General features: G+C 40.0%; 1 protein-coding gene across 1 annotated transcript; it reads right to left on the bottom strand.

Annotated features, from left to right (window-relative positions):
* Nucleotides 1-3,016: 3,016 nt before the first annotated feature.
* LOC135462919 (sulfotransferase 4A1-like) lies at nt 3,017-26,654 on the bottom strand. Its single transcript, XM_064740227.1, has 6 exons — nt 25,544-26,654; nt 22,824-23,035; nt 9,006-9,129; nt 7,882-7,976; nt 7,477-7,660; nt 3,017-6,170 (listed from the first exon to the last, which is right to left on the bottom strand). The coding sequence occupies exons 1-6, from the start codon at nt 26,193-26,195 to the stop codon at nt 6,061-6,063; spliced, it is 1,377 nt and encodes a 458-aa protein (XP_064596297.1). The 5' UTR covers nt 26,196-26,654; the 3' UTR covers nt 3,017-6,060.
* Between the last annotated feature and the right edge of the window lie 815 nt (nt 26,655-27,469).

Raw genomic sequence — 27,469 nt, 5'->3', positions numbered from 1 at the left:
TGAAGACCACAAACGAGCACAAAAACCACACATGATCACCATAAACAAGCACAAAAACCACACATGAACACCATAAACGAGAACAAAAACCACACATGAAGACCACAACCGAGCACAAAAATCACTCATGATCACCATAAACAAGCACAAAAACCACACATGAACACCATAAACGAGAACAAAAACCACACATGAAGACCACAACCGAGCACAAAAACCACTCATGAACACCATAAACGAGCATAAAAACCACACATGAAGACCATGAACGAGCACAAAAACCACACATGAAGACCACAACCGAGCACAAAAACCACACATGATCACCATAAACAAGCACAAAAACAACACATGAACACCATAAACGAACATAAAAACCACACATGAACACCATAAACGAGAACAAAAACCACACATGATCACCATAAACAAGCACAAAAACCACACATGAACACCATAAACGAGAACAAAAACCACACATGAAGACCACAACCGAGCACAAAAACCACTCATGAACACCATAAACGAGCATAAAAACCACACATGAACACCATAAACGAACATAAAAACCACACATGAAGACCACAACCGAGCACAAAAACCATACATGATCACCATAAACGAGAACAAAAACCACACATGAAGACCACAACCGAGCACAAAAACCACTCATGAACACCATAAACGAGCATAAAAACCACACATGAAGACCACAACCGAGCACAAAAACCACACATGAACACCATAAACGAACACAAAAACCACACCGGAAGACCACAACCGAGTACAAAAACCACACATGAAGACCATGAACGAACACAAATACCACACATGAAGACTAAACGAGCACAAAAACCACACATGACCACAACCGAGCACAAAAGCCACACATGAAGACCACAAACCGAGCACAAAAGCCACACATGAAGACCACAAACCAGCACAAAAACCACACATGAAACGAGCACAAACACCGCACAAGACCACAAACGAGAACAAAAACCACACATGAAAACCACAAACGAGAGCAAAAACCGCACAAGTCCATAAACTAGAACATAGACCATTAACGAGGACAAACACCAATATCGAAGACAAAGACTACAAACGAGAATAAAGACCATAAACGAGAACACAGGCCACAAACGAGAATAAAGACCATAAACAAGAACGAAGATCATAAATTAATTTATTTGTTTGACTGGAGTTTTACGCTATACTCAAGAATATTTCACTTATATAACGGCGGCCAGTATTATCGTCGGAGGAAACCGGACAGAGCCCCAGGGAACCAACAACAATCCGCAGGCTGCTAGAAGACCTTCCCACTTACGGCCGGAGCCAGCAGTAGGGTGGACTTGAACTCACAACGACCGCATTGATGTCCGGCTCCTTTATCGTTTCGCCGAGCAGGTGTGCTGCCCCCTCGGCCACGGAGGCTCTACCATAAATGTTATTTATTTATTTGATTGGTGTTTTACGCCGTACTCAAGAATATATCACTTATATATTCATATATTCATTATGGTGGGAGGAAACCGGGCGGAGACGGGGGGAAACGCACGACCATCCGCAGCTTGCTGCCAGACCTTCCCACGTACGGCCGGAGAGGAAGCCAGCATGAGCTGGACTTGAACTCACAGCGACCGCATTGGTGAGAGACTCCTGGGTCATTACCCTGCGCTAGCGCTCTAACCGACTGAGCCACGGAGGACCCTCCCCTTCCCCCCACCGACCATAAATGAGGACCAAGGCCATAAACGAGAACAAAGGCTATAAACGAGAACAAAAACCATGAACGAGGAACCTGGGTTAAGTCTCGAGCCAAAACAGAAAGTTCAAACGTCCATAGTTGCCATGAATAGATAGGCCATGCATTTTGGCCACCAGTGAACAGGATGCCATTCCTAGTTCAAGGACAACTCGCCCCTAAGCTGGATTGGACATAGTTCTATTGTTATTTATTTATTTATTTATTTATTTATTTGATTGGTGTTTTACGCCGTACTCAAGAATAGTTCACTTATACGACGGTGGTCAGCATTATGGTGGGAGGAAACCGGGCGGAGACGGGGGGAAACGCACGACCATCGGCAGCTTTCTGCCAGACCTTCCCACTTACGGCCGGAGAGGAAGCCAGCATGAGCTGGACTTGAACTCACAGCGACCGCATTGGTGAGAGACTCCTGGGTCATTACCCTGCGCTAGCGCTCTAACCGACTGAGCCACGGAGGACCCTCCCCTTCCCCCCACCGACCATAAATGAGGACCAAGGCCATAAACGAGAACAAAGGCTATAAACGAGAACAAAAACCATGAACGAGGAACCTGGGTTAAGTCTCAAGCTAAAACAGAAAGTTCAAACGTCCATAGTTGCCATGAATAGATAGGCCATGCATTTTGGCCACCAGTGAACAGGATGCCATTCTTAGTTCAAGGACAACTCGCCCCTAAGCTGGATTGGACATAGTTCTATTGTTATTTTTTTATTTATTTATTTATTTATTTGATTGGTGTTTTACGCCGTACTCAAGAATAGTTCACTTATACGACGGTGGTCAGCATTATGGTGGGAGGAAACCGGGCGGAGACGGGGGAACCTATGACAATCTGCAGGCTGCTGTGAGACCTTCCCACTTACGGCCAGAGAGGAAGCCATCATGAGCTGGACTTCACAGCGACCGCATTGGTGAGAGGCATTTGGGTCATTACGCTGTGCTAGCGCGCTAACCAACTGAGCCACGGAGGCCCCTAGCCCTAATTTAAAACATTGAGTACGACTTTATCCACTTATCTACAACTAAGTGGATGAAAACTCAAATAGTTCACTGGAAAACATAAAAAAACGTGTGATTATTCTGGGAAACAAACAAAATACATCAGCTGATCTGTTGATTCCACTGGTGATTTGTGAATTTGGTCCAGAAACGGCGATGTATAAAGCTTACAATCTTACAAAATTTTCGACTACAAATTTATTTATTTTCATTGACGTTTTACTCCGTGCATGTACAGGAGACTGTTGGTTAAAATCTATCAGTGTCTTTAGAGAGCCAACTTGTGTTGATTCATATCTGAGAAGAGCAATGGCGTCAGACGCAGCAGAACTAGCACGAACTGGATTCGAACTCGCGAGCCCACAAACCAGATATCCCATGTGCAGAACAGATGACACAAGGTACGTGCAGATGAATACTTATGGCAACATATGCATGTGCTACCGCATAAAAAACTTCCTAAGTTCAGTAAATGACTTAAGCCGGTAGTTTTTTTGCCAGTAATCCAACCTAGAGTGTTTCTCAACAAAGCTTAATTAGAACTTCATAAGTACAGATTTACGGGATCACTTTGACAAAACTTCGTAACTCACATTTCTCGTAATTTTTTCGTCAAAGATGTTGTTTAGGTTATAGTGTCATAAGGCGACGACATTTTACGAGAAAAGTTATGGAAAGCTGATTTACGAAGATTTGTGAAAGTGGCCCATATTTTTTAAATAAAACATTTAAGACGTTTCTTGAAACCTGAACCCGGTGTCACAAAGACTGACGTAGAATAGAATTCAATGCAAGTTTTTTGAAGTGTGCGTGGACCCGGGGATTAAATCGCTTTACCATAGGAAAACGTGCAGTTCTCGCCTCTAAAATACCCGGATGTGTCCTACACAGTAGAAATAGTTAATCTCTTTTGCTGATCAAGAATTAAGCCGTCATGACTGATGGATAAATCGTCCGGATAGTTTAAAAGCATGATGAACACAATCGAATTAAACTCCTTGTTCCTGTTTTCAAAAACGTATATGGCAATGGAACAATACATACACTGCAGTTTTTCTACACACTGGAAATGTATTTTGCAATAATGTAATATTTTGTCATATTCATAAAAAGAAAAGAAAATACTACAGCTGACAACCGCTTTCAAAAATTACCAAATAATACTAAGTATATTGCGTCAACAAAATAGGAAAACCTTTAGCTAAGCTAATATGTCTTAGCAGTCTTCACTTGTTAGCATAGCGTTCAACACCTTTTTATCCAAACGTTATTTGACATCAAACAAGAAAATAATCATTTGTGAACAAAATACATGTGCTTAGCGCATTTATAATTCCGTATATAATAAATACATATATTAACATAGAAAAATATGATGATAAAACTACATACAATAAGAAATCACTGAATTTTTATTTTTGTCCAAATTATCAAATTTGCTAAGTTGGTGTTTTCAAGGAAATATTAAAGTGTGCTGCTTTACCTTTTCCACAAAGCTTCTGCTTAAAAACTTTGAATAACCTGAGGTAACCTTTCATACATAAATAAGTCTTGCAGCGTGGAAGACATATTGTCGAAGTCTCGTACCACTGGATCAACGTTATGTAATGTGTGTCACTGAACCAAAGGGTTGTATTGTACACCACTGATGCTTTGTCTCATATAGCATATTAATGATGCAATGTCTCGTTGTGTATACCACTGATGCAATGTCTCATATTGTATACCACTGAGGAAATGTCTCGTATTGCATACCACTGATGCTCTGTCTCATATAGCATATCAGTGATGCAATGTCTCGTTGTGTATACCACTGGTGTAATATCTGGTATTGTGTACCACTGATGCAATTTCTCATAGTGTACACCACTGATGCAATGTCTCGTATAGTATCACTGAATCAAAGTGTAGTATTGGATTATCATATTCTAGTCTCCTATACCACTGAATCAGTCGTATTTTATACCACTGAATCAAAGTCGTATCGTAATCATAATATATCGTCCTGCATATCATACTTCTATTCCACTGAATCAAAATCTCGTATTGAAAATCTTTGAACCTAGGTCTTGAATTACATGCAATTGTATTAGTCTGTAATATATACCACTGAATAAGTCTGTTATTGTATAACACTGAATCAGTCTGTTATTGTATAACACTGAATACGTGATTCATATCGTATTCCACCGAATCACAATCTGTTATTATATAACACTGAATAAGATCCTCATATCTTATACCACAGAATCAAAGTCTGTTATTGTATAACACTGAAGAACAGCCTCATATCGTATACCACTGAAAAAAATGCATTTCACTGAATCAAAGCCTGGTATTGAATACCACAGAATCAATGTCTCAAGTAAAAATCAATATCTTATATTGTATATCACTGAATGAAAGTGTCGCACGGTGAACCACTGAAGCGAAGTGTGGCACTATACACCACTGAGCTAAAGTCTAGTACTGTATATCACTGAATCAAGTTATGATCTCCTATACCACTGGGTCAAAATATTGTAATACATATCAGTGAATCGACCACGGAAGATTCAAACCCTCATTACTCTTTGCCTTCTTTTTGCTTGCATTGTATATCAATAGTTATTTATTTATTCCATTGGTGTTATACGGCGTACCCTCGAATATTTCACTTATTTCTCACAAGTATATCAGAATTCTTAGGGACGGCAATGAACACTCGGCTTTGTGGCATTGCATTTATGTACAGTATGCATTTATAGGCCTTATGCCGGAAATCTAAATAATGTTGTAAAACTTACAAACACATCCGCTGTAAATAATCCCTCAAAATTAGTACATTCTGAAAAATAGACAATATCAATGAATTGTGCGTTTTTATATTTATGGGCCTGAACTTATCATGTCACGATCCGCTGGTTTACTGGTTCAGATTTAAAAACTGGTCAATTTGCTCATTAACAAATACTAGGAGACTGCCGTATGACATTGTTATTATTAATGAAACCCATATGAAAAAGGGTTCCTAACCAGCTCCTAATTCACAGTAATAAATGACATTTGAAATTGCCCAGGTAGCATATGGTAAACCCTTAGCGCAAAATAGCATAAGTTGCATCATAAATGTTCACCTGGCAACAGTAAGTTTGGCGAGAAGCACCATCTTTGCAAAGCGAACCAAGCATGTGTCTTTTCTAGCACTGCTTCTTTTTTGACAGAGCTGCTCGACAATGCTGCTAGAATGCGATTGATGCACGTGTAGCCATGTTATCTTCCTTGGTAGTTGAAGCATCTGGTTTCATTCATACTTCACTTCAATTCCCATGTTCGCTAAAGGGCGCTCCACCTTCTCTGACATGCGCTGATCGAGCTCTGGCGTGAAAAAGTTCTTCCAGTCCCCAACACGACCTGTGAAAGGCGAGATTGAAAGTGTTAGGAATGTTTTCGACACCATTAAACGAACTGGGGACATCTCGTGCCTCAACAAGTCCGTCTATATATTTGCTATTAGTCTAGAATTACTTGTACACGTACTCTAAATGCTGTATTGTCATCACGTTTAACATACAATCACATTAAAACAATGCAAAGGGATCAACTAAATGTGAATGAATGTGTCGTCATCACATTTAACACACAATCACATTAAAACAAAGCAAAGGGGCCAGGCTTGCGGAATGCTTAGTTCACCGGCAGAATCTGGGTTAATGTAGGAATACAATATAATTAAAGATGTAGAGCATAGATATATAGAACCTGCAACGTATTAGGCCTACTATTAAGAGGAAAGTAGTACTCCGCTTAGATCTACTTAGTGCCAGTCCGTTACGATTTTGTGGTTTTTTTTTTTTTTTTGCAAAAGTATGCTAAGCGCTTAAATAAAGAAATGTTTTCTCTTAAAAAATGGAGGCAGGAATTCTGAATACTAAATGTCTGGTAATGAAGACGAAATACCCATAATCTCCCACCTCTTTCCTCCTAAAAACAAGGAAAGTTTTAGCGCCATTGCCACGAAGTTATGATCTCTCGATCGATTAAGCAGACGTGGTGTACGTGCAATCCCAATCTCGGACTGCGCATGTTCGCAACGCCACAGAAAATTATGACTCTCATGATCCGGGGCCTTGGAGGCAACAAGCGGTCGACAGTGCTCGATGAATTGTTCACGTCGTCATTCATGAAGGTCAATAGAGATCATTGTTTTCCTCAGCACACACACTAAGCTCGGTTTGTGGGTGAGTCTTGGACGTCCGAAAGTTTGCCAGATAACTGCCAAGGGCCATTGGTTTTACTCCGAGGACCTTGGTTTTCTCTATAATACCAGTCACATTGACCGGCGTCGCATAAATGAAATATTCTTCAGCGTGGCGTTTAACAATAATCAATAAACCAAATGATTTAAACAGAGCCAGATCAGCATCTGTTCATTTATTTATTTGATTGGTGTTTTATGCCGTACTCAAGAATATTCCACTAACACGACGGCGGCCAGCATTGTTGTGGGAGCAAACCGGGTAGAGACCGGGGAAAACCCACTACCATCCGCTGGTTGCCGTCAGACCTTCCCACTAACGATCCGGAGAAGAAGCCAACCATGAGCTGGATTTGAACTCACAACGACCGCATTTGTGGCAGGCTCTTTGGTCATTGCGCTGCACTAGCACGCCACAGAGGCCCCCGGGTAAGATCAGAGGGAGTGAAGTTGAGCTCTGACCTTTCCTGATGAAGGAGGTACCGATGTTAGCCGTAATTCCCCGTTCATCCCACCATCTGTAGTTCACCTTGTCGTTTTTCTTCATGCTGTCAAACGAGCAGTGATCCACAATTGTCACCACCTGCTCAGGTGTAAGAGGCTTGTTCAGGAACTTTGAAATCCTTTCTACTTCGTGCGACAAATTCTGAAAAGCACGAAAAAAAAAACAATTTTATTTTAATCTTAATTTTAATCACTGACAGTTATTTCAGTTGTTTCTTATCATCAGTCTTTTTTCTGTGGCTTAAAGTCGTGTGGAATTTTTTCAAGATTATAATCCGAGCCGAATTATTTTAACTGAATTACGGATTACTTTATAATAATCCAATCAACCAATCAAAAAAGTCATAATAGCAATCAACGTACCATGTGTAAATCTTCGTACTTCAAAAACAGTATGTTATCCTCGTCTCGTCGTTCCCAGAATTCCTTTACGTGTTCCGTCCAAGGAGAAAACATCACTGAAAAACAAAACGTCAGTGAACAGTGAATACCTAGAACACATTGGTGAAACACACCAGTAAACACATCAGTAAACACATCAGTAAACATGCCAGTAAACACATCAGTAAACATGCCAGTAAACACTTCAGTACACACATCAGTAAACATGCCAGTAAACACTTCAGTACACACGCCAATCAACGCAGCAGTAAACACATCATTAAAAACGCCAGTAAACACATCAATAAATACCGTCAACACATCGGTAAACACATCAGTAAACACATTAAGAAATATGTTGAACACATCAAAGTTGCAGGGCGATGGTGCGTAATTAACAGCAAAGGTTTTCGTATCTTTGCGTATGTTGCTTATATTGCCCTCACATGCCGTCAGAACATGTGCTTGATCCCTAATATAGGCATATACTGTGTTATCAAGTTGACACAGAAACCACAATTTGATTCCTACGTTTGAAAATCATATACGGAACGGTGAGATTTCTGTTGTGTTCCGGCCTTACAGACTAACGGTGTGAAGATTTCTTTATCTACTTATTTATTTATTTCGTTACATATTTACTCATTCACTTACTTGTTTACTTACTCCCCTACATATTTACTTATTTATTTACTTACTTATTTAGTTATTACTCACTTATTACTCATTTACTTACTTATTCATTTACTTAGTTACTTACTCATTCATTTACTTATTTATCTGACAGGTGCACGCGGTTTTCATCAATGTTTTTCATTCTTTACAACCGTGTCTAAGTTTATGGATGGAGGAGACCGGACAACCCAGAATAAACCATCACATTTTGCTAGGGGCACGCCCATACAAATCGTCTGACTTAAAGCCACAGTCGTAAAAGCCTGAGTTGGTCTGCAGCTTGCAACTTAATTTTGACCAATTTCCATTCTTATGAATAGCCTTGTGGAGTCCAATATAAGCTTATAACCCATATAAAGCAAAAAGATGGCCTCACATTGCGTACATGTAAATATACACACAGCTGATCGGTTATGTACTGTTATACTTACAGTTGTCTTGAAGAAAAAGTTCACAGAAATCGGAGAACTGACCCCGATATCGGGCCCTCAGTTTTAGCCACAGGTGATAAAACGACACGACCATGTCCTTTGGGTTCCGCATGACGTAAATTATCTGAAACAAAAAATACACGTCTTTTAGGTTCCGCATGACAAAAATTATCTGAAACAGAAACTACACGTCTTTTCGGTTCCGCATGACATAAGTTATCTGAAACAGAAAATATACTACATAGTTTATAGCTAATTTAGCAGAGTTGTTCACTGTTCATTACAGTTCGACCATCTACTTTTCATACAACAGAGTTGTCCTCTGTCCATTACAGTACGATTGTTTTCAGCTAATTTAGAACAGTTGTTCACTGTTCATAACAGTACGACTGTATACTGCCAATTTAGCAGAGTTGTTCACTGTTCATTACATTACGATGATTTACTGATCATACAACATTACAGAAAGATGAATTACTCTTCATAAAACACGCTTGCTTATTGTCCGTCTCAGTGTTATCATTTACTGCACTGTTTACTGTAACTGTTTACCGTTCAGCTAGGCAAGATTTACATTCTTTCAAAAGATAATTTAATGCTTGTTACACCACTATGAAGTACAATCGTGTACTGCTTTGTACAAGTCTTTTCACTACGCTACATAGAGCAGGGTCAACACATACAATATTATTTTTAGCTATAATTTACATAATTATGCGCCATTTTTTCCCATTATTTGTATTTAATAGAAATGAAAACAGGCAAAAAACATTTGTTTACCGTGCCTTGTTTGTGTCCGGGGCTAAATGCACTTTTGTTCTTGTTGTCACACTTCATATGTTTTGTGAATTTGGTCATCAGCTGTTTTGTCTATAATATTATCCGTCTCAGTGTTATCATTTACTGCACCGTTTACTGTAACTGTTTACCGTTCAGCTAGGCAAGATTTGCATTCTTTCAAAAGATAATTTAATTCTTGTCTCAACACCATGAAGTACTATGTCTTAAAGTACAATGGTGTACTGCTTTGTGCAAATCTTTTCACTACGCGACATAGAGCACAGTCAACACATAACATTTTGTTTCAAGCTACAATGTACATTATTATGCACCATTTTTTGCCATTATTTCTAATTAACTGAAAGGAGAAAACAACATTTGTTTACCTGTCTTGTTTATGTCTAGGACTAAATGTACTGTTGTTGTTGTTGTCACGCTTCATATGTTTTGTAAACATTTGTTTACCTGTCTTGTTTATGTCTAGGACTAAATGTACTGTTGTTGTTGTTGTCACGCTTCATATGTTTTGTGGCTTTAGTCGTCAGCTGTTTTGTCTATAAATCAGTAGGTTATTCATAGTTAGATGTCTGCCAGAGGGCGGTGGTTTTCTCCGAACTCAGTCTGTACGACCCATTAACCTTTTGATAAGGTAACTATTTTTGAGTGTGAAGTTAAACACCAATTCAGTAAACAAACGAATAACATTTCTTTCTGTGGTGACTTTTAAGAACTTTTTGTCAGATTTAAACGAAAGTTCTCAAACAAATTCTAATTCACGTGAATATAAAAAAATCCTATTCATTCTTAAATCTCCAAAAATATCATAAAGCAGATCAGAATAAGCATACATCTGAAAGGTGACACCGATTTTCTTTCCATATTCTTTTCACGTAAAACATTTTTCCCACGGTAACTCGTGCAGTAATTAACATAACACTAAAACCATGGCAAAGAAATTTCCCGAGGATGCACAATTCTTTAAATACATGTCACCTAAAACGGCCAGGTGAAAAAAAATGTCAGGTGTGTTAAAGAAAGGTGGTTGATACAACGGTACAGTACGCTAACTGACATGTGCATGATTCAAACAGAGGTTAAAGGGCGAGTCATATATGTCAAATAAACGTCAACGTGTAAAGTGAGATTATTTGTTCAGAGTGACACGAACTTGTGAAAAAGCCAAAAAGTCATCGGACACATGAATGATTTATGACAGGTACCTTAATAAAGACAGAATAATAATAACGAATCCTGCTTTGCTACACATATGTACGGAGTTTTGGAGTCCATGAGTGGCAAAACTAATAGTGTTTTTTCTGATACTTTCATACTTCTGAGCTAAAAGATTTCAAAAGGAATGAATGATGGCTGTATGATACAGAATTTGACACTTTTATTCCTTAAATTTAATATTTATAAGTGGTTTTAACTTGTATCAAATTTAAAAGTGAAGATGCCTCATAAACCTTTTGCGGAAAAAACTTGTGTTTGACTTTGTCCTTGGTAGCCTACCATATATTAAGTCATCATTGCTCTTTGATTTATGAACTCTATAGTTCTATACCGTACGTGGGAAGGTCTTCCATCAACCTGCGGACGGTCGTGGGTTTCCCTCCGGGCTCTGCCCGGTTTCTTCCCACCATCGTGCTGGTGCTTAATGTATCTATTTACTTGATTTGTGTTTTACGAAACACAAAATTCGTAAGCTCCGACGCATGCACATTTGAAATTTGACCTCGCTGTTATGAAAAAAGAATCATAAACAGCGCTGTTTGCCTCGGCTAAAAATGTGTTCCATCAGACAGTTTGTAAGTGTTGCTCCAATTTATCTCACTCATTTCATCATAAATAAATTAGCGAAAGGCAAGGAACATGTTAATAAACCCAAATGATAACAAGGTGTTTGTCACTAGGCTTGTTTACAAGAGACATTAACGTGACAGGGAGATTTTTCTGCCTCACGAGAAAACAAATGAACAAACAAAGAAACAAAAGAGAACACAAGACAGACACTTGAAAAGCTCAGGTGGGTAATAAATGGAAATTTTAAATTGAAAAGAAATTACAGACAGACGAATGCTTCTCGGTTGCCCTATATTTCCATCACCTGTTACGAGAAGCAATTAACTTTGAGTTCATACACACAATAAACCTCTGCACAGTTACGGAGTGGAACGATCGTCGAACTTTGCAAATTTAATAGAATCAGCTTCTCAGTTACCAGATTTATTTATTTATTTATATACTTATTTGGTTATTTGTTTGTTTATTCATTTATTTATGTGTTTATTTCACTAGTGTTTAACACTATATACTCAAGAATTTTTGCCGGTATAATCCAGCCGCTTTTGGCAAGTTACTGACGAACTTTCACACGGGCGGCAAATCTGAAAGCTAGGGATCTTGGTTCAACCCCCAAACGTGTGATTCCTAAGAATTCCAAAATTGTATTATTGACTGACATGTGGTCCATAACTGCTGATGACTGTGGAGGTTGGGGTGGAGGGGGGAGGCGGTAATTTATGTCTGGTGTCTTCAGCATGGCATTCATGTAAGACAGCATCAGAATTATTTCAAAATTGAAATCGGCCTGCTAAGAGGTATGACCGAAACGGGAGATAAAATTCTCACATAGTTGTGAACAGCAAAGGATGTCGTCAATCAAAGCGCTACCCCGGATGACATTAGGCTAAGTTGAAATGTTCCTCAGCTCAGAGTGCAATTTTGTTTTGTACATCGCCATACCTGGGTTTTGAGCATTCGAAGGATTTTTTTTTTATTTTAAAGTATGAGCAAATTGTTTCTCTTGTTAAATGTCCTCAGGCGGAAGACAGCAGCCTTCTTTGTATTACGTTCTGATGAAAACTCGTGTAAATTCTGACACAGGCAGAGATAGCGCTTCGGACTGACCAGTGGAAACTACCGTACCACAAAAATGGCACAGCATTGGTATTATAGAGCTATCGTGATGGGGCCTATCAGCATTCGAGATCACGCGCCTTTCTACGTGATCCTACGGTACCGAGACAAGTGGCATTAGGTACATCTCTATTTTAGGATGGGTTTATCAGCACAATGGTTCCCTGACTCCAGTCTTCAGCGTACAAAGAAAAAATCCCGTGAAGAATGTGCCTTGCAGACGTTGTCTTCGATGTACATATAAAGCTGCTTGGCCCTGAGTTTCCAACAAATAATATTAACAAATCTATTTCCAAGATTTCGTGCTCGGTGGTCGACGCCATTCATTTCCTGAGTCAGTCATGAATATTAATGAAGACACACCACCACTTCCACCAAAGAAAATTTTTAATCTTTTTTTCAAGTCTTTGTGCGGAGCGGTCATTACGAAAACACTAATTATATACTCGTGGGCCTACGTCACTGTCTGAGGATGTCAGGGAAAGGAACGTCTTTCAGCTGGATGAATGTATAACTGATAGGTTAGAATGTTTCTGTCGTGAAGAGAGGAGTTGTCGGTCTCCGGGTTGAGTCTACAGGTCGACACAATAAAACAATGGAAGTGTCAAAACCACATATCGTACTATTACATGGAAAAACAAGAATATTTCAACAGTCTAAAGTCGTCGTAACGACTGTAAACAAAAGGTCGTTCGTCCCATCAGTGTGCCTCCCAGACAAACCGTAGCCGGCCTCGGCGGTGTATATGACGTCATGGACTTCGGCCCTTTCAGCGTTTCACAGACTAAATGTCTGAGAATTCCTGTTATGTAGGGCCACTGACCGGATTTTTTTTTTTTTTTTTTTTGCTTATCAGTACAATATAAACCTTTTCACTTCATATCTTGGTGAGATACATTAAGTGGGCGTTGAGTAGCTGTATTGGCTAGACAGTTGTTGATTTTAGCCTATGTATACAGATCACTGACCTCCTTTATTACATGAAGATCTGAGATTGAAGGACGCGATAACTGTCAGAAATCGACAGACACACAGACAAACAAACAGGCTGTCTGGGGCATAGTACGTATAACCGGTATGGCATTGGTTACGTCATCTACCCCAGATTTCATTATGCAGTACTTTTGTTTTACAGATAACATATGATTGTGTACCTTACAATATACGAGTTCAAACCTGGCCTTGAGCGGGAATTTTTATATGTAGATTCTCCCGATGTCTTTGTCCATATGTATGGGCCTTTCCGATAACAAACGGTCGATGGCGCACATTATGACAGTCTTACATTTAACGAGAATATTTTTACAACGGCTTTCATCAGCCTGAGTGTTGGAGGTCTCCGTTGCAGAGGGGCTTAGCACGCCAGCACAGTGCAATGACAAAGGAACCTCCCACCAATGCGGTAACTATGAGTGTTAGTTCAGTTTATGCTGGCTTCGTCTCCCGCCATACGTGGGAAGGTCTGCCAGCAAAGGGGTTTCCCCGGGGTTCTGTCCGGTTTCCTCCCACCATTATGCTGGCCGTCGTTGCATAAGTGAAATATTCTTGAATACAGCGTGAAACACTCATCAAATAAATAAATAAACCAGCTTAACTTTAATCTGATCTTTATTTTCTACCTGTTTTCAATCGATTTCGTACAAAACAGAAAACTTACGCAGAGCAATAATTGCACATTTTGCGACGCACCTTTAATTTAAAGTTATGCAATTCCAAAAGATTCAACCTAAGAAACGAAGTGTACGAGCACTGATTTGATCTATTCTCTTACCTAAGGTAAGTGACAAGTTAGAAAGTACCAAAATCCCCATGTATAATACCTTTAGCCTTGGTTCTGAAGACACTTAAACTATTGAACTGTTGATAGAAAAAAATCAGACTTTCTTTCATGTCTCAAAGCCCAAGCTTTTCATCGATCAAGTTTCAATGAATAGTATTTATCGTCGTCGACAGAAAAATTAATCGAAATCAGGAGGTTAAAGTTCGTATAATTTCCGCCATATTGCGTTATCTGGGCGAATACAGAGCTATGTCAGTCTATATCGTAACTTTCGATGTCATCACTTTGATAATGCTTCATTGATATGATCGATTATTAATCTACAGGTGAGTTGTGTCAGACCGTTGGATGATAGCCTGATTTACCTGACAGAAACCCTTATGTATGCAAGAGTGTGTCTCAGTGCAACTGTACGCTACCAGTACGGGAGAACTTTCCTCCCTTTTCTCCTAACCCCTACAACACCCTCCAAACACCAAACATCCACTCCAACCTCCCCCCTGTTATTGGTCCCTGTGGTAATTGCGTTCCCTTAACATTCATTACGAGTGATTGATGACCCCGATCTTAGTGATTCCTGACAGTTCTATCAAAAATACCCTGAGCCTGTGGAATACACTGAAAAAAATAGTCCCATAGTATCACTGAGCATGCGGTTAAGCAAAGTCATGACCGCATTGCGTGAATTTAATTGTGGAAAGCCGCAAACAAAAAGAAACATTAATTTGAGGAAAGAATGCGATCAAAGGTCTCCAACAGCCAAGTCAACAATTAAGATACAGCAGATTTTTAAAAACATGGGCCGCGGAATGTTTAACTGTAAGAAGAGGATTAAACGATTCTTAAAAGACACCAGGTTGATTGGTTGATTGGTTGTTTGGTTGTTTGGTTGGTTGGTTCAAAGATTGATCAACTGATTCTACCAATGGTACTGGTACACGAAATTGTTACAAAATAAGTAGTTTCGAAGACAAGAGTAAAACACACAGGAAAGTCAATTCAAATTTGAAATTAATTCTTTCATAAACAGATAATAAGGTTTTCTCTTGACTCCCCTTGTATTGCCATCAGACTTCATAGGTGCAGCTTTCGTAACTTCGTGGGACAAGGTGAGCAGGTTTCTGACCTTCAGGAAGATCAATTACATGTGTTCTCATCACGCCATGTGATGTACAGGTAACTCTGTGGGACAAGGAGTGCAGGAGGCTTGTGAGGACCTTTGGGAAAAGTAAAGTCAATGATAAGGGTCCGCACGAGGTGTGACGTCATCGCACGACGGCTTTGGTGTATAATGAGGCCGCGATACGGGATTAGGTGTATCTATGTTTGATAAAGAACAGGCAATACGCAAACAACAGGGGTTTTTTTCTTTAAGTTACATATGTGTTATGAAACTTGTCTACACTTACAAAACAGAAATCTAATTCCCACCACCTTTTTCCCGATTAAAGACCTATTTAATGATTCACATACAAAAACTGATCCAACGTAATATTCGATCCGAGGCATATGCATATCAGAAACAGAGTGAATGGTATTACCTAAACTTTAATCATAAAATGGTGAAATCAGTTCGGTATCCGTAAACTAGCATTTCAATTCCGAAGACTAATTGAGTCGTATAATTCACACCTTCCCATCATAATGCTGGTTGCCGTTGTACAAGTTAAATATTCTTGAATACGGCGCAAAACACGAGTCAAATAACTAAATGTTAATCACGAATTCCACGAGAGATAGACAGAGGTTAGGAAAGCCCTGGGGTCCGGTAAACTATACATTATATTTACGTATAGTGCTGTGCATCTGCAGATTTTTTTAAAAGTCCCTCTAAAATTTCAATCTGAAATAATGAATACAATATTATGTTTGCCGATATTTCTGAGTAAGCCTAGTCTCGCCAGGCGGTCTGTCAATCAACACAGCGAATGTTCTAATGGCGGTAGTGTCCTTGTGATGATTGCCGGTGATAGGTTAGATTTGAACAATCTGCGGCTTATAAACTGTACATCATCTGGGGTCGATTCCACAAAGCCAGTTCTGACTTAGATCAGAATCTGAAATATGATTTTACAGCTTATTTTTATGTCATGTAACTTAAAATCTTAACCTCGGCAATGTTATTTTAAGACAAATGTGTCCAAATTTCAATTTCCATAACTAAAAACTAAGCTTTGCGTCTGGTCCGTTCAGCCACAGCTTGCTTCCACCTCAGTTTTCAACAGCAACAATCTTTGTGTCCAAATTACGTTAGAGACGTAACCATCTATCTCCTATTCTATATGTGCATACCCTGAAGGATAACCTGGGACCAATAACGTAATGTATACATCGTGCATCTTTGACACAGTTGACCGAACATCAGATCAGTGGCCTTGTGGGCGAATCTATCTAGGTTAAGTCTTCATAAAAAAAGGGCAGGCAACATTGGTCACAGTATTAACCCAGAATTGACAGGGGAAAATTGAAATACCATGACGTAGATTATTACGAGATCTTAAAAGTGAATTCGTCCGGATGTTAATTAACAAACATTAGACTGACGTCACTAATTAAAAACATTGCACATGTACACTTGAACATGTATAAAGCGTGTATACATTATGTGTTTCTGGCCAAGGTGGATAGCACGGCGCAATGACTGAGGAGTCTCTCACCAATGCGGTCGCTGTGAGTTCAAGTCCAGTTCATGCTGGCTTTCTCTCCGGCCGTAAGTGGGAAGGTCTGCCAGCAACCTGCGGATGGTCGTGGGTTTTCCCCGGACTCTGGCCGGTTTCTTCCCACCACAATGCTGGCCACCGTCGTATAAGTGAAATAGTCTTGAGTACGGCGTAAAGCACCCATGACATAAATAAATAAATTATGTGTTTCTTTCGGTATGAATCGAGTTGTGTTAATTGTTCATGCAGAAATTTCTTTATTAATGTGAATACTGGAATCAAGTATATTTCAGAATTATTCGGACTATATCTATTTTGATTATCGGGAATAGAACCAAGCGGCAAACCTATGCTCAATTCATGCAGTACTTTTCAAAATAGCATCACGATCATTTACTTTAACTTTGCTTTCCGTGTTGTTGGACGCCGACGCTCGGGGTATGACCTCAGCTAAGCTAATAAAAGTTGTTCATATAGGTTAATAATGAAACTGGGCACACACGTTTTCATCAAACGGTTTTTCACAAATTCCAAGACTTCCGCTAAGGTCTGCTTCCAACGTAAACAAATCGTTGGCTGAATATCTCCCATGATTTACACAGAAAAATGCATTTTCATTGGCTAAATTCGCCGACCATTTATGAACTATTCGTTTTGTTAGTGTCATGGAAATAGGCACATGAAGTGATAGTATAATTTGATGGTATAATTTGATGGTATAATTTGATGATATAATTTGATGGTATAATTTGATGGTGTAATTTGATGGTATAATTTGATGGTGTAATTTGATGACATAATTTGATGGTGTAATTTGATGATATAATTTGATGATATAATTTGATGGTGTAATTTGATGGAATAATTTGATGGTATAATTTGATGATATAATTTGATGGTGTAATTTGATGGTATAATCTGATGGTATAATTTGATGGTGTGTTTTGATGGTATAATTTGATGGTATAATTTGATGGTGTAATTTGATGGTATAATTTGATGATGTAATTTGATGGTGTAATTTGATGGTATAATTTGATGGAGTAATGTGATGGTGTAATTTGATAGTATAATTTGATGGTGTAATTTGATGGTATAATTTGATGGTGTAATTTGATGGTGTAATTTGATGGTATAATTTGATGGTATAGTTTGATGGTGTAATTTGATGGTGTAATTTGATGGTGTAATTTGATGGTGTAATTTGAAGGTATGATTTTATGGTGTAATATGATGGTATAATTTGATGGTGTAATATGATGGTATAATTTGAAGGTATAATTTTATGGTGTAATATGATGGTATAATTTGATGGTGTAATTTGATGGTGTAATTTGATGGTATAATTTGATGGTATAATTTGATGGTGTAATATGATGGTATAATTTGATGGTATAGTTTGATTACTTGATTGATGTAATCATATAATTTATATTTAATAATTTTCACTCGCATGATGGTTGTCAACTTTGTGGGCGCCCCGGATAAACCTCCGACCTTTCCCTTACAAACGAACTTTCCCACGGGTGACGGACAGTAATATACATGTAGTAACTTATTGGCGGAAGAACAGTGATATGTGCCAAGTATATTTTAGTATACGTGCAATTCTAGATGTCATTCCACACAGAGTTAGTTAAGTACCCTCAAACCAGGTCCTATTTTTGTACAAAACCAGGTACGTTTAAAGTGTTTCCAGTAGACAGAACGCATATGTCATCGCTTAAGCGGGGAAATTAAATGGTCTTATAACCAGTTTTAATTAACATCTATATCAATTGCAAACCATTTACTAACTTATTTGTAGCTAATGACGTCAATGGTAATGGTAAAGTGGTTTGTTTTATTTCCAATTCACTGAGTCATGACCATGACGTAGGTATAAGGTCAGAGGAAAGTAAGTTAATTTAAGAAAGCGTGTGGATGACCTTGAAGTTCAGTAGGCCATGTAAATCTACTCACCAATGGCTAACGGACGCAAACACAGCTATGTATTTAACGAGCGCATTGTTTTCCGTATGATTTATTTAGTAAAGGACTCCGTGGAACTAGATAGGAAATCTTTTCGGCACAGAAGAGAGGTGTTATTTTGTACATGCCGGAAAACAAGCAAGAATTCCTTGATTTTGAAGTACAATTACTAAATAACATGGGTGTGCAAACTTGGGGTGATTTGAGTTTACACTTTTTATTTTATAAGAAGACAAAAGTAAGGTCAAAAATAGACTATGCTATCATTACTTGAACCAAAATTATTTCCACATGTTTGATGTCTAGTTAGGGAGTTGTAAGCTATAACGAAGTATCATGTTGGTTCACGCAATCGTATTTTTATCATTCCAAAAAAATGAAATAATTTGGAAGGTTAGTAGAACTACATTCACCATGAAACTTCATAACGTCTAACGCAATGCTCTGATCACGAGTTCCTTTCATTGCATTCTTTTAGTTCTTAACACGAGTTAATGGGAGAAAAAAGTATTTTTTTTTTGTAGTTTTAAAATTTTGTCAAGCTATATTTTAGATAAGTTTAAATATATTATAGTAAACCCTATACAGATGATACATGCTGTTCTTCCAGTGAGAGATCAGTGCTATTTACTTCAGCTATCCTTAAATTAATTGTATCCGGTAAATTAACTGTATCCGATAAATTAACTGTATTCGGTATAAAGACACGGATAGTTCGCATGGGATTTTGTGTGCTTTATTTTCATCCAGGACTGAGTTATACCGATCAATGTTCTTCGAGCTCATTAGCTTTTGATTATTACCTTGTCACGTTTGGATTGCATGTTCTGTTGAGTTGTCTCACTGTTAGCTAGCCACGTTTGGATTGCATGTTCTGTTCGATTGTCTCACTGTTAGCAGGCCACATTTGGATTGCATGTTATGCTCGGTTGTCGCAGTATTACCTAGCCACTTTTGGATTGCATGTTCTGTTCGATTGTCGCCCTATTACCTAGCTGCGTTTGGATTGCATGTTCTGTTCGGTTGTTGCAGTATTAGCCACCCACAGTGGAACTGCATGTCCTATACGGTTGTCGGCCTATTATCTAGCCGCGTTTGGATTGCATGTTCTGTTCGGTTGTTGCAGTATTAGCCAGCCACATTGGAACTGCGTGTCATATACGGTTGTCGACGTATTACCTAGCCATATTTGGATTTGCATGTTCTGTTCGGTTGTTGCAGTATTAGCCCGCCACAGTGGAACTGCATGTCATATACGGTTGTCGGCCTATTACCTAGCCACGTTTGGATTTGCATGTTCTGTTCGGTTATTGCAGTATTAGCCACCCACAGTGGAACTGCATTTCCTATACGGTTGTCGACGTATTATCTAGCCATGTGTGGACTGCATGTTCTGTTCGGTTGTTGCAGTATTAGGCCGCCGCATTGGAACTGCATGTCCTATACGGTTGTCGGCCTATTATCTAGCCATGTTTGGAGTGCATGTTCTGTTCGGTTGTTGCAGTATTAGCCCGCCACAGTGAAACTGCATGTCCTATACGATTCTCGGCCTATTACCTAGCCGCGTTTGGATTGCATGTTCTGTTCGGTTATTGCAGTATTAGCCAGCCACAGTGGAACTGCGTGTCATATACGGTTGTCGACGTATTATCTAGCCATGTGTGGACTGCATGTTCTGTTCGGCTGTTGCAGTATTAGCTCGCCACAGTGGAACTGCATGTCCTATACGGTTGTCGGCCTATTACCTAGCCATATTTGGATTTGCATGTTCTGTTCGGTTGTTGCAGTATAAGCCCACCACATTGGAACTGCGTGTCATATACGGTTGTCGACGTATTATCTAGCCATGTGTGGACTGCATGTTCTGTTCGGTTGTTGCAGTATTAGCCAGCCACAGTGGAACTGCATGTCCTATACGGTTGTTGGCCTATTACCTAGCCATATTTAGATTTGCATGTTCTGTTCGGTTGTTGCAGTATTAGCCCGCCACAGTGGAACTGCATGTCCTATACGGTTGTCGGCCTATTACCTAGCCATATTTAGATTTGCATGTTCTGTCCGGTTGTTGCAGTATTAGCCCGCCACATTGGAACTGCATGTCCTATACGGTTGTCGAGCTACTACCTAGCCGTGTTTGGGTTGCATGTTCTGTTCGGTTGTCGCATTATTAGCTAGCCACGTTTGGGTCGCATGTTCGTTCAGTTCTCTCGCTATAAGCTAGACACGGTCGGATTGCTTGTTCTACTCAGTTATCGCACTATTAGCTAACCACAGTAGTTTTGCATGTTCTGTTTGGTTATTGCATTGCTTAGCTAGCCACGATGGGATTGCATGCTCTGTTTCATTATTGCACTATTAACTAGGCACGGTGAGATAGCATGCTATCACTAATCACTAATCGACACTGAGGTTTGTTCCTGTTTGTTCGTTTTTGTTTGGGTTTTCTTTTCAGCAACGGTGGTTCCCTCCCCCTTCCTCCCCACCCCTTTGTTACATGTAGCTTTGAATAAAACAATCACAAATCAACATCGTATAAGTGCAGAAAGGGGAAAAGAGTGAGAAGAAGAGTAACCTAGTTAAATCCAAAAAGCAAGATTTATGGTCGTGTGCTTACTCCGCAGTTAATTCATCATGTCATTACGCGGTTGTTGTGTGCTGATGCGTATGACAAATGAAAAAAACCCCAGTTAAAATGAAGTTGTCAAGGCCAAAGCACGTTCTCCAATCAGTTGCAGCGTATGCACAACTTTCCCTGCGTTTTACTATCTCTGAAGCATATATCAGTCATCTTTAACCAAGGACCGTAACTCTTGCTGTCAAGTATGACAGTAATATCTCGGCTGAGATTATTGAGAGAAAATATGGCAGTTATTAGCAATCGAGTCGATTCACAACGAATATAAGCGATCAGTGCAATTTACTTAGAGCTTGTTTATCAGAGCGAGACGATTTTCTCGGTAATGTAGAGCATTATACCACAGAAAAGGGGTACATAGTAACTGAGGCGTTCATTCAATTTATACAGGATTCAGCGAAAGATTATTTCACATTACCACAGTCGAGTTGTAAGTTGTCTCACATTTGTATCATGTCTTCTTCTTTTTTCTTGTTTGTACAATTCACAGATGTTTCACTACTATGGCCATGTTTAAATGAAAAAAGTCATCCACTAGAATTTATATCCGGCTATAAACAATGTTTATATGTGTTTTAAAGGATATATACATGAAACGCTTGTCTTTTTTTATTTCTTAATACGAAGTATATGATGTAGCCTAACATAAAAAGTACGAAAAAGGTTCTCAGCTTTCTTCTTGGGACGTAAAAGTGGCTATAATTTTTCTCAGACCCCAGCGGTCAGTCGGGAAATTAAGTAGCTTGCTGTGGAGGACGGTCACATCGACTTTGTTGCTGAGTGAACCCGAATTCGGTTCATTAAGCTTGTCCGCGTTCAAAGTATGTACATCGATGACGCCATTTCCGAACATTTCCGTTCACTGACGTAAAATATGCATAAAGTAGATCATGTGTTGGACCTTACGGCTCCAGCTAAATCGGCTGCGATGTCCTAAGTCAGGAGGTTTATCAAACATTTTGCAAAGGGTGGTGTTCTGCTCTACCTCCGATTTCCGCCATTCATAAACTTAAAATGTCGATGTTTTACGTCTGGAAATATAGGAGCATCTTGAAATGCGCATGCGCACTTACCTTGGGCTTCTTCGTCTCTATTTCTTTTGGTAACAATCTGTAGGGCAAATGAGATTTGATGAATCTCGGAGACTCGGCGGTTTTCAGGTTCTCTGGGCTATTCTCATGGTCTTCCAGGTACGGGAAGCGCGCCTCCAGGTTCATGGAGCTGGCCTTCTCTACGTCAGCATCATTGGCTACCATGTAGACGAGTTCCTGTGTCCACGTGGTACCTGCAGCATAAACCAAAATGGCATGTACTATAAAATTTGTATCTTCATTTCTTTTCTATCCATGTTAAACGCCGTGCTGAATAAGCTTTCACTTTTACAGATACAGATGAGGATTGCGGTCTTAGGATAATATTTTGTTTTGTTAGTTTACTTGTTTGGGGTAGAAACCTAGTATCCCCTGACATTATTTCAGGATGCTGCCAGAAAGTATATATTTCACAAGACGTTCTTGGTAACGTTAGTGCGCGTGACTATATACTTTAGTAACCCAATACAACAGGCACTGGTACGTCGTTACGTTAACGTTACACTAAGAGCGAGAAATCAACCCCAACGTTTCACATTAATTCGGCTACGTGAAACGCTTTATTTTTATTCTTAATGGGGAGTGCATTACATCCTAATATTACAAAAATACAGTTTCTCAGCGTTTTCCAGTCGCTACAAAGGCAGTAAAACTTAGATATCAACTACAAAATGTTCCATGAGTAAGAAAAGAAGACTTTTATTTGATTCGAGCTTCCCATAAACTAAATCAAAATCACTTCGATCAGTCCCATGTAGACTTCCAAGGGCGCACAGAGTCAAGCGCATTTACCATAGTTTATTTTATTAAGTTAGTTGATTGGTGTTTCACGCCGTATTCAGGAATATTTCACTTATACAACGGCCGCCAGCATTATGATGAGAGGAAACTGGGCTGAGCCCACTACCTTCCGTAGGTTGCTGACATACCTTCCCACGTACGGTGGGAGAGGAAGCCAGCATGAGCTGGACTTGAACTCACAGCGGCCCCATTTATAGGAGACTCCTGGAACATTGCGTCGTGCTGGCGGTCTAATCCACTCGGCCACAGAGGCCCCCCATGTACCATGATGGGTATCTCTTCACCATGTGTTGCCATAATGCCGTTGCTCCGTAATACGCCCCGGCCGCTTTTGACCCGGAGAGCGAGTCCAATCCAATGGCCCATTTTAATAAGCTATCGTTGTGTCATGCGCATTTAGCAAGGTAACGGACCGCTTCGGTTGCCTTGTGGTTAGAGCGACGACTTCGAAGTCGGGAGACCTTGGACTAACCTGGGTCATCATATCAGACTTTAAAAATAGTAATTGGTGACGCTAGTACAAGGAAACACCACTAGTTAGCCCGATGTCGGTATAATGTGACTGGGTTCGGTGTCTTGTCTGGTGTCTTCTTCATAATACTTTAGTAGCGGCAGCACTTTAGCGGCATGGAGTCGCCCTGCCACAAGAGGTATAGCTTTGTTAAGACGGTACCATTTGCCGAAAGCAAAATCGTCGCCTGTGACTATTTGAATGAACACATGACCTACTCTCTTTATTTCATGTGTAAAAATTAACGTAAATCTGATATCTGGTTTCACATTAAGGTCCACTGAATCCTGCATATCTGAGCCACAATGTGCACCGGGCATGCGCAGCTATTTGACAACTCTATGCCGAAAAAATACAGCCCCGAGCTGTCGTAGTATGCTTTGGCTCTTTCATGCACTTTAAGTTACAACATGTAGTTATCAGTTTAAAGCAATTAGGATAAAAACGGCACAGGATTTGGGATGAATAAATGAATGAATTAATAAATTATTATGGTTTAACGCCACATCGGCAATATTCCAGCCATATGGTGGCGAGAACAAGGTGAAAACATGAGGCGATGAATGGCTTTCGATCTAGTCGCACGAAGTGGAGCGTCACGGGAAAGAATGAAGTGCTTTTATGCGCGACTTAAGGCCGGCCTTTTTGTGCACTTAAAAAGTAGCAGATTGGTCTTCTTACAAAGCAATAACATGAATGTCCAGTACAATGCACACACAAGGAAGTAGTTTTGGGTGAGACAGACAAGTTCTTAACTGCAATCAGCTGCTGTATAAGTCGTTGTTTTCTGTGTCAACAAACATCTCTACACGACGCTCTGTCTCCAAGTCTGTCTCGTCTGTCTGTCTATCTGTCTGTCAGTCTTTCCGTCGATGAAATTGTTAACATCTTATCCTTTGACACAGATTAACAGCGGACCTGGTTTTAGTACGCCATGAATTTTATTACCGAAATATTGCAGGTCATGTGAATAGAAAGGAGCCTGTTTCTAGAAAGGAGCGAATGTTTTGCACATTATTGTTTATTAAACGTGACAATAACGCAACATTTCCGGTAATTCTAGACCAGTGAAGTCTATTAAATTACATCTAATATCACTGCATGTCGTGTATCTAATCCTGCCCTAGCTATGGACCTTGGGAACGTCTAATGTTGTCAATATTTCAGCACTTACATGAACTGAGATAAACAGACAAGAAACCGGATCTTACCGGTAACAATTTGCGAACTATCACACTGTTGCCGCTGCTCTGCTTATTACACTCTACGCTTCAGTCTTTCTATACCATAAAGTTTTACATCATAAATTTACCCACCTGACCTCATAAAGTTCTACGTTGTAAATTCACTCACCTGACCTCATAAAGTTCTACACTGTAAATTCACTCACCTGACCTTGGAAAGCTGACCACAAAGATATCGTCCTTCCTGACCTCGAAGTTTTCCACCTGCTCTAAGCTGTTTAACATTGTCGTGTTGATGGCGATGCCTTTGTAACTCCCAAAAGGGTACATCACTTGGAAGGGAAGATGTGGAATATAAAACAAACTGACGCCTCGGCTCTGGAGGCTTATTTTCTTGTATTGGAAGAGGGCCCAAGCCCCTACACCAAGTACGAGCACAACCCCCCCGAAGTAGCACCACCACTTTTGCTTCCGGGGGAACACGAAACCTTGACCTTCGCTGATGTATCTGCGTTCAGAAGTGGAAAAAATGTCAAGCCGGATGGGGAAAGAATTCTCAGAAAGGCACGTTAGCCGATTTTTTCTTCCCAACGCCAAAAGCCCCCTGCCCAGCTCGATCCTGTCCGTTTTGGTCGCGAACGTATTGTACGGATAAAAGTTTCCACTCTTCGTCGACAGCATTCCGCCGTTACCATGCCTATTGGTGGAACGTAGGAACGCTGACTTGAACAAAGTCACATCAGAAAACTGCGATTTGCGTTGCCCATTGAGCACTGTGCTGGACTGGAGGAACGATTTTGGAATTGTCTTCTTACAAAATCCTGAAATTCCATCGCAAAAAAATTTCTTGGTTGCCATATTGATTTTTAGCACCTTCCAAATATTATTCAAAAACAGGAATGTTCTACTTTTCCTAAAAATTTGTTTTCCTGCTTGACAGTTTTCAAGTTTTGGTGTTATTTCTCCTCACAGGAACTCCAAAACGTCTTCAAAAATGTCTACGTTCAGATTGACATTACTAAAATAATGGATACCTCGGAAAGTCAAAGATTAATTCGTTTCCATTGCAACTGCTCGGCGTTCGCATCTCTTTACAACACTCTTTAAGGTTTCGAAGCCTTGACGCTGCTTCGTGACTTTCGCTAAAACAACACAGCGTGAACAAACAACAACCTTTCCAGTCGGAGGCTAGACAGTTGCCGGGTGTAAAAATATGCCAATGATTTCCGCCTGCAAAGTTTCCCGATTTTAGCTTCCACAAAACTGCGGGCTGTTTTCCTTTTCTCCGCAATATGTACGGCTTCTCATCTGTAAATGCTACTCATCTCCACACACCGTGCCTGACCGTCGGTCTCGTATATATAGTCTCGAAAGCGTAAACACACTCCAGGCTCCGCCTCCCATATCCCATGGCAACCAGGTAAATCACCGCGCAGATCACGCTCGCTTCAGTGTGATTGGACCGGCAGTGAATTCATCCATAACGCTGTACACACGGGCTACTGTAGCACTCCTGCCAATGTGAAATAAATTCCCCATTTAATTTTTTCGTTCCTATTTCTTTTTTTTTTTCTTTCTTTTTTCTTCACTATAACGGATGACGGTTGTACACGCACGCGTGAGAGTGAAACACTTGTGGCCTCAACAGCCGGCTTAGTCACATGACCCGCTGTTTACGCTACAGGCCTGGATCAATTCTGTTGGAGCCTGACGATTTGCTTCTTCCCACCGACAATGTAAACAAATTTGGCCTGATCTTCTTTTGTTTTCGAGGAGACGAACTGACGGCAGTGACATTCCACGCTATACAGGAGATGCGTTGGAACCTGCTATAGCGCTGCAAAGCGTACTCCGCAGCTTATACTCCCTAATAAAGCTCTTTCATTCATGTACGCCTCGTGAGCTTCTCTATGTCAACACGCTAAAGTAGACTCTAAGTTGACATGCACTCGCTTTATGATCGGTGCGCTCTCCCGCGGGTACAACAGGCCTGTAATCCGTATCTTAACGAGTTCGCCTGCTCGGATTCTGGTGTTCGGTAGGTTCGGCTTTAAATCAGGAGGTGTGTCGGATACCATGGGAAGTGCGGTGGTTAGGGCTGTTTCATTTTCACTCGAATGTACAAATCTGAA

This window comes from Liolophura sinensis, chromosome 2 (genome assembly GCF_032854445.1).
Source record: "Liolophura sinensis isolate JHLJ2023 chromosome 2, CUHK_Ljap_v2, whole genome shotgun sequence".
In the NCBI taxonomy this organism is placed as follows: Eukaryota; Metazoa; Mollusca; class Polyplacophora; order Chitonida; family Chitonidae; genus Liolophura; species Liolophura sinensis.
The sequence above is the reverse complement of the archived record's forward strand: the minus strand, read 5'-3'. Positions and strand labels throughout refer to the sequence as shown.